This window comes from Bos grunniens, chromosome 13 (genome assembly GCF_055505025.1).
Source record: "Bos grunniens cultivar Pamir isolate PY7600 chromosome 13, Bosgru_T2T1.0, whole genome shotgun sequence".
NCBI lineage: Eukaryota > Metazoa > Chordata > Mammalia > Artiodactyla > Bovidae > Bos > Bos grunniens.
The window spans coordinates 3655931-3663741 of record NC_141177.1 but is presented as its reverse complement, the minus strand read 5'-3'; the positions used below and the strand labels follow the sequence as shown (position 1 = coordinate 3663741).

The following is a 7811-nucleotide window of genomic DNA, read 5'->3' as shown; positions in this document are numbered from 1 at the left end:
TCCGCCTCAACCCCGACGCCTTTTGACAAAAGAAGGCTCCTTTTGGACGAGTCTGTCATCACCCTACTCAGCTCAGCTTATTACTCTAACAAAATATACAGTTTAAAATTGGAGAGCCAGCCCAGTTCTTTGGTTAAAAATGTGGACTCAGGAGCTACTCTGCCTGGGACTGTTCTAGAAGTTCCATCACCCTCATGCTTCAGTTTCTGTATCTGGACAAGAGGCAGGGACGAGGGTGAGGCGGTTGGGGCACACCCCTTCAGTGCAAATGGAAAGGGGTGCCCAAAATCTCACTGATCAAGGAAAGTATTTTAATGAATTTTTCTAAATACCAAACACAGAAAATCCACAATGAACAAAAACATCACAGTCTTAAAGACAGGACCACGTCCTGCCTTAATCCCCAGGCTAGCTTCTAATAAAACATAAAAAAAGACAGGACCAAGTCCTGCCTTAATCCCCAGGCTAACTTCTAATAAAACAAACAAACAAAAAAAACCCAACAAAGCAGCTGACCTGTATGCCATAGTTTGCCAATTTAAAAAATAGATTGCTTTAAAACATGTGATTGCTGAGTTTTGAGTGCCCTAGGCCAGTGCCTTCCTCGTCTCAACCCAGCTCCAGCTCTGGATAGCAACTGACAGAAGGAGATGAGTCAAGGCAGGTCAAGTTCTTATCACAGTGCCTGGCTCAGAGTAAGGACTCACACCAACACAGCAGCAGGAATTGAGGCTCATTCTTTTTAAAAAATTAAACACAGGGACAAACGAACTCATGCTCCACAGTGTTTAGAAGGCAGCAGGAAGTCTTAAGCAGAGGAAAGCAAGAGGGTTTCTCCTTGATTTTTTAATTCTTCACTGGACATTTTATAGCTGCACTGAATAGACATCCAAAGGACTTAGCAGTTCGCAGTCCCTAACTTCCCTGGTAGCTCAGCTGGTAAAGAATCTGCCTGCCATGGGGGACACCTGGGTTCGAAAGATCCACTGGAGAAGGGATAGGCTACCCACACCAGTATTCTTGGGCTTCCCTGGTGGCTCAGATGGTAAAGAATCTGCCTGCAATGCAGGAGACCTGGGTTCGATCCCTGGGTTGGGAAGATCCCCTGGAGAAGGAAAAGGCCACCCACTCCAGTGTTCTGGCCTGGAGAATCCCATGGACAGAGAAGCCTGGTGGGCTACAGTCCATAGGGTTAGAAAGAGTCGGACATGACAAAAGCAACTTAGCACACATGTACACAACCTGGAATTTAACCTATCTCTGCAAGGAGATCCAACCAGTCCATCCTAAAGGAAATCAGTCCTGAATATTCATTGGAAGGACTGATGCTGAAGCTCCAATACTTCGGCCACCTGATACGAAGAACGGACTCATTTGAAAAGATCCTGATGCTGGGAAAGATTGCAGGCAAGAGAAGGGTACAACAGAGGATGGGATGGTTGGATGGCGTCACCGACTTGATGGACGTGAGTTTGACCAGATTCAGGGGGTTGGTGATGGACAGGAAAGCCTGGCGTGCTGCAGTCCATGGAGTCGCAAAGAGTCAGACACGACCGAGTGACCAAACTGAACCTATGTCTTGCATGAAACTGTACTGGCATAAAGGGACCCCAGGAAATTTGGCATTCTGTGTGTTTGTCCTGCATTTTGACATATTACCTTATTGCTTGCACTCAACAGCCCAGGTCAGGAATCAGCAAAGACGGCCCTCCAAATCATGGCCTGCTTTTTGTAAATAAGGTTTTATTGGCACACGGCTATATCCATTCACTTACCTGTTATCTTCAGCTGCTTCGATGACAACGGCAGAGTTGAGTGATTGTGCTACGGAGGTGAACACAGTTGAATAGAGACCGAGGCTAGCCAAGTCCAGGATATGTCCTGTCTGGCCCTTTACTGAAAAGGTTCACCAGCCCCTGGTCCACGTGATGTCAAACTGCAAACGTTCATTAATCAACGCCCCCTTTGAGGTCCATGTGCACCTTGTAAAACAGAGCTGGGTGCAGAAACCAATTCAGGGCCTCTTAACTACTGTGGCTGTTTCCAGTTGCATTTGGTGATAGCTGTATATTTTAAGTCTCATCCTCATTTCATAAAGTTTTGTTGGAACACAGTCTGGCTAATTTTGTGAAGAGAGTTTAGTCATGGAAGAGCCCTTATGGCTTCATAAAGCCTCAAATACTATCTGGTTCCAAGCTTTTTGCTAATCTCCACTCTACTGGGGGTCCAAATTTGCTAGGTGATACCAGTGTGGATCCAAGACCCTTGAATGCCCATACAGCTGTGGAAAAAAAAAAGCCTTCTAAAGAGGCTGATATTGTCCCTGTTTCTCTGAAGAGCTTCGACACCAGAAGTACAAGGAACATTTATACGATTTCAATCTATGGGTTCCCACTTGAAAGGTCAACAGCCCTTCTGTTACCAGAAGAGAAACACAGATAAGACTCATGACAAACAGCAAAAGGTGACAATAGAATCTGTACAATGCACCAGCAACCAGGAATGAAACACTTCTGAACGACCGAAGATAGCTCTAAAACAAAAAAGGATTAATTCTCTCTGCCATCGTTTCTGTCTTTTCTTCTTACTCATTATCACTTGCCTTGAGCCAAATGGAATCAGATGTGTTCAAAGTAACCTTCTAAAATAAGCTCTGTGTCTCTTTCATAAGTGAAATAGTCACCTTTACAATCTATTAAAGTTTTGTGTTCGCATCCCTGTTTCTAGTTTATCAAAAACAATGGATCTGCTCAGTGTTTCAAAGGCCCAGATATTGAGCCTGATGAGAGCACACAAGAATCTGTATTAAACAAAGACTGTATCTGAAGAAAAGAAGAAAGACACTTTGCATAAATTATATATCTGCTGGCATTCCAAGACCTCTTAAGTTTCCATCAAGTTAAATGTCCATTTACAAGAGGCTTGGGATTTCCCTTATTTGTTGGTTCAGCAAACATCAAGTGCTTACGATGATGAAAGACACTAGTCCCAGGCTTTTCCACGCATCGCCATGTCCCACAACGAAGCCCAGGACCCACTGGGCCCCTGCTCCCTTTTTATCAACAGATAGACAAATCTTGAATTTCACAACACAGTTACTGGCTGAGCTAGTGTTAGCTTGATCTCTGGCGCCACCTACAGATCAAACTGCATTTTGCTTCACTGCGGCACGAAGACGCTCAGGAATCCTAGGTGCCTTTACAGTGAAATTACCACCGGGTGGAGGGCCCTGGAGAAGCCCACACTGTGATAGACCACAAAAATGGAGCGTCCCTCCGACACCATTCTACAGACGAGCTTGCCTTTTTATTATAAGACAACAGATAAAAGGAACCACACACAAAACATATAAGGCGGATTACTCTTAGGAACCACCACCCAGGTTAAGAAGTAGAACTTTTCCGGCCACCCCAGACCCTCCACATACCCCGACATCCCCTTAACCTGCTCTACGGATCAGTGTAGTGTTAGATTTTCCACGCGGTGTAATTCGTTTGTTTCGTAATCCCATCAGGGGCGATCAGTTTCAGAACTGGAATCCATCGTGAAGGAACTATCCCTATTGGATAGAGCAGTGCTCCGTGGACCCCCGATCTTGGAACCGAGTAAACCTGCTTAGACGATGCTTGGAGGGAAGACAGATACCAGGGGTGAGGTTGGGGGAGGCGTCTCCACAGGGCTGCCTTGGCGCCTGCCCTCACGCCACGGTGACTGCAGCCATGGCCTCTGCAGGCCTCAGGGTGCAAGCAGGCGTCCCCGGAGCGGGGGAGTCCAGCCTGGCTTGAGGGCTGGGCAGCGGCGTGGCGTCCGGAGATCCGGCCGGCTGACCACCCTCTCTGCGGGGGCTAGAGGCACTGGCTGGATTCCAGGGGCGCCTCGAGCTGCCCGACGGAGACCAGCGCGCCCAGCTGCCCGGGGGCGCTGCTCTCGGGCGGGAAGGTGACCAGGCCCGAGCTCTGGTTCTCACCGTGGTCGCTGTGCTGCTTCCGGTGGCACCGCAGAGAGTCGTCCCTGACGAAGGCCGCCCCGCACGTCTCGCAGCGGAAGGCCCTGTGCGTCACGATCTTGGCCACAGGCGGCCCGCCGCCCTCCCGCGGCCCCTCCCGGCCCGGCGGGGCCCGGTTCTCCGTTCGGGCCTCGTCCCGGTGCGCCTTGTCAATGTGCTTGGCCAGGCTGCTGGGCCGCTTGGTGTCGAAGCTGCAGAAGTCGCACTTGAAGGGCCGGTCGGGGCAGTGCACGCGGCTGTGCACGCGCAGAGCGGCCGCGCTGGAACACGAGTAGCTGCACTCGGGGCACTTCTCGGGGTGCTCGGCCTGGTGCAGCCGGCTGTGCTCCAGCAGGTCGGCCCGGTCCCGGCCCTGGAAGGCGCAGTGCAGGCACTTGAAAGTGTGCTTGATGCGGATGTGCGACTTCAGGTTCGCCTTCATGGTGCAGCGGACATCACAGAACTCGCACTTGAAAGGCTTCTCCCCCGAGTGCACGATCATGTGCCTTTTCAAGTCCGAGCTGATTTTGAACTTGGCGCTACAGAGCCAGCACTGGAAGGGGGTGTCCCCTGGCAACGGGAAGGTGCGTTTCCATTAGAGCAGGCAGGCAACACCGAACTCCCCCCAAACATGCGTTCAGAATGCCTGGTGGCAGGTAGCTGGGTCTTTAAAACTCCAGTTCCTTGTCGCCTCCTACCACCACCACTTGCGAACACTGTATTAACTCACAGCAATCCCATGTCTGAGTACCACTCCCACTTTAACAGATGGAGTAACTGAGACTCAGACAGGTCACATTATTTGACCATGGCCAAACAGCATCATGGCATCCACATCCACCCTCTTCATGACACTTCAGGTTCAGATCTAAACTCAATTGACATTCTAGATGTGGACACAGAAGGAAGATGTATGGTTATGTGATACAAAACTGTTTATAATCGAGATTTATAAACATGCTCACTTTGGTGTTTGGACTTCCCCTGTGGCTCACACAGTAAAGAATCTGCCTGCAACGTGGGAGACCTGGGTTCGAAAGACCCCCTGGAGAAGGGAATGGCAACCCACTTCAGTATTCTTGCCTAGAAAATTCCATGGACAGACGAGCCTGGCAGGACTACAGCCCATGGGGTTGCAAAGAGTCGGACATGACTGAGCAACTAACACTTTTACTTTTCACTTCGTCTTTAAGTTGTATTATTACATCAGTTAAGTGGCTTGTATTAAAGTTTTGCAGTTTCACACTGACAGACTGAATTTTATTTATGAAATTAACCCATGAATATGGCAGCAGGAGCAGAAGACAAATTATGAAATGCCATAGCCTCCTCTGTACTCCCTGGAGGGATAGCTAAGGAGTTTAGTTCTTTGGAGGCTCTTTAAACATCCCTGTCAGTTGATTATAGGCAAAGATGAGACTGTTACATATCCTACACAACCATCCTTTCCCCAAACTTCTCCTGCATTCTGTTGGTTGTGATTTTGACTCATCTAGCATCACTCTCTCGAAGAAGGCAATGGCACCCCACTCCAGTACTCTTGCCTGGAAAACCCCATGGATGGAGGAGCCTGGTAGGCTGCAGTCCATGGGGTCGCTAAGAGTCGGACATGACTGAGCAACTTCCCTTTCACTTTTCACTTTCATGCATTGGAGAAAGAAATGGCAACCCACTCCAGTGTTTTTGCCTGGAGAATCCCAAGGACGGGGGAGCCTGGTGGGCTTCCATCTATGGGGTCGCACAGAGTCGGACATGACTAAAGCAACTTAGCAGCAGCAGCATCTCTCTCTAAAATGAGTATTAGCTTCAATGTTTAGTCCACCAGCCTGAGAGGTTTAAGGATGCCTTTCTCTTTGCCACACTACCTCTCCTTGCTTGAGAAACGGCTTTATTTCACTTAATTTCCTCACTTCTCTTTTCTTCCTGACCTTGTCAGAAACCAGACTTCTATCTTCTGATTGTCAGTTCTCCAGCTTTCTTTCTGCTCTCTGAAAAGCTGGACCTTACAGCCAGCAACCCCAGTTTCAATTCACACTGCTTTGCTCTGACGACCGTTTCTAATAGAACTCCTGGATGCAACGTTCCTGCCAGTGGGTAGATACCAATGACAACTAAAAAATTCTGGTAAGTTATGCAAGTACTCTGCTGTCTCCAGGATTTTTATTTGTTAGACTTGGCATTTCATACCTCTTATTTCCTGTGGATGACACTTCACAGTTAGGAAGAGGAGATCGGTTTAAGAACGAGACATTAGGTGGGTTTTACCTGTTACTCGACAGTTTGGGCCATCATGCCAAGAGGCTTCAGCTGCTCCTCTGACCTCTGCAGCCTATATCAGTTCCATGTTCAGAACACCCAAGGCAGTCAGACGCTGGCTGCAAAGATTAGCTCCCAGCTCTTTGGCTGCCTCCCACTTGTCTGCTGGGACACAGGTTTCTTGACTTAATTTTGGATGTCAGTATATGCCGGTCTGCTTGCCATTTGCCATGAATTCACTGGAAATTCTAATTTTCTGACTCTCCTTATGGGCTTCTCAATCTCCCTTTTTCTGCACTGTGATGGGTAGGTTGGTTCTATCTCCTTATTTTAACACGGTCTCACACAGGGAGGGAAAAGCTTTTCTGCAAAGCCTAATTTCTAGATGTTTGTGATTACTTTCAGGTAATTTTGCTACATGTTTCTCTTTTATTGGAGTATAATTGCTTCACAATGTCATGTACAACAGAGTGCATCAGCTGTATGAACACATAGCTCCCCCTCTTCAGCCTCCATCCCACCCTGCTCTTCCCACTCCTCCAGGCCAACACAGAGCACCAGCTGAGCACCCTGTGCTACACACCAGCTTCCCACTAGCCAGCTGTTTCACACGTGGCTACGTGTTTCTGAATTAAGCCACACAATCAGAGTTGACGTTGAATGACAAACACCTAGTTTATTCATCAGGCTTTTATTGAGATGCACCCTTTGCTTCTTGTGTGCTGAATTGGATAATCGCCCCCAGCTGTATTCTGCGCAGGCAAATTAGAAAACTCAGCTGTCAGACTTCCAGTGTTTCACTAGAAGCTGTCTTCCCAGTGGGAGAAACCACACCCTTCATATCAACAGAGAAGCTCCAGTTTCCTTTACTCACAGCCTGGAGTCATTTCCGTTGCCTGTGCTTTAACTAAAGCTGAGGGGTCAGAGACGCAGAGGCCTGGGACTTACCCGTGTGGGAGCGCAGGTGCACGGTGAGCTGGCTGGAGTTGCGGCTGGCGTAGGGGCAGAGCTGGCACTTGTAGGGCCGCTCGTCCGAGTGGATGCGCAGGTGCTTCTTGAGGCTGCTGCTGTCCACGGCCGCGTAGTCGCACAGGTGGCACTTGTGGGGCTTCACGCTGGTGTGGCAGCGCATGTGCATGGTCAGGTTGTCCTTCCGGCTGAAGCACTTGTCACAGAACTCGCACTTGTGCGGCTTGTCTCCTGCAAACACACAAGCAAGAGTCACAGCTTCAGGGGTTTTGTCCACCAGGACGCCGGCAGAGAGATCCAACCCAGAAGGCAGGCCGAGTCCCGGGCTCTGCCGTTTCCTTCTGACCAAACGCCCGGAGACAGGAAGACACGGAGGTCTAGACAAGCACCGTGGAACAAGAAGGTGTGCTGTTCCATTCGTGGCTCAGAACTTCTGCAGACTCCCGAGGAGCAGAGAGAAAATCAGGCTGAAAGGAAGTCAGAGGCCAAACCTTGTTTGGGAAAATGAGAGCTTTCTTAGAAGCAGTCAAGATCGGAGGGGGCAGGTGGCGGGTATCTGGAACGGCTTTCCGGCTCCCTAGCTGAGGAGCCACCCGGAGGA

General features: G+C 49.3%; 1 protein-coding gene across 7 annotated transcripts in view; it reads right to left on the bottom strand.

Annotated features, from left to right (window-relative positions):
• Window positions 1–3284: 3284 nt before the first annotated feature.
• The window catches only part of ZFP64 (ZFP64 zinc finger protein), a 75587-nt gene continuing 71060 nt past the window's right edge, over window positions 3285–7811 (bottom strand). For all 7 annotated transcript variants that reach the window (XM_086331310.1, XM_086331311.1, XM_086331312.1 and 4 more), the window contains 2 exons: window positions 7190–7441; window positions 3285–4555 (listed from right to left, as the gene is read on the bottom strand). In XM_086331310.1, the coding sequence (XP_086187436.1) occupies window positions 3846–4555; window positions 7190–7441 (962 nt within the window). In that variant the 3' untranslated portion in view covers window positions 3285–3845. The remainder of the gene's footprint in view (window positions 4556–7189; window positions 7442–7811) is intronic.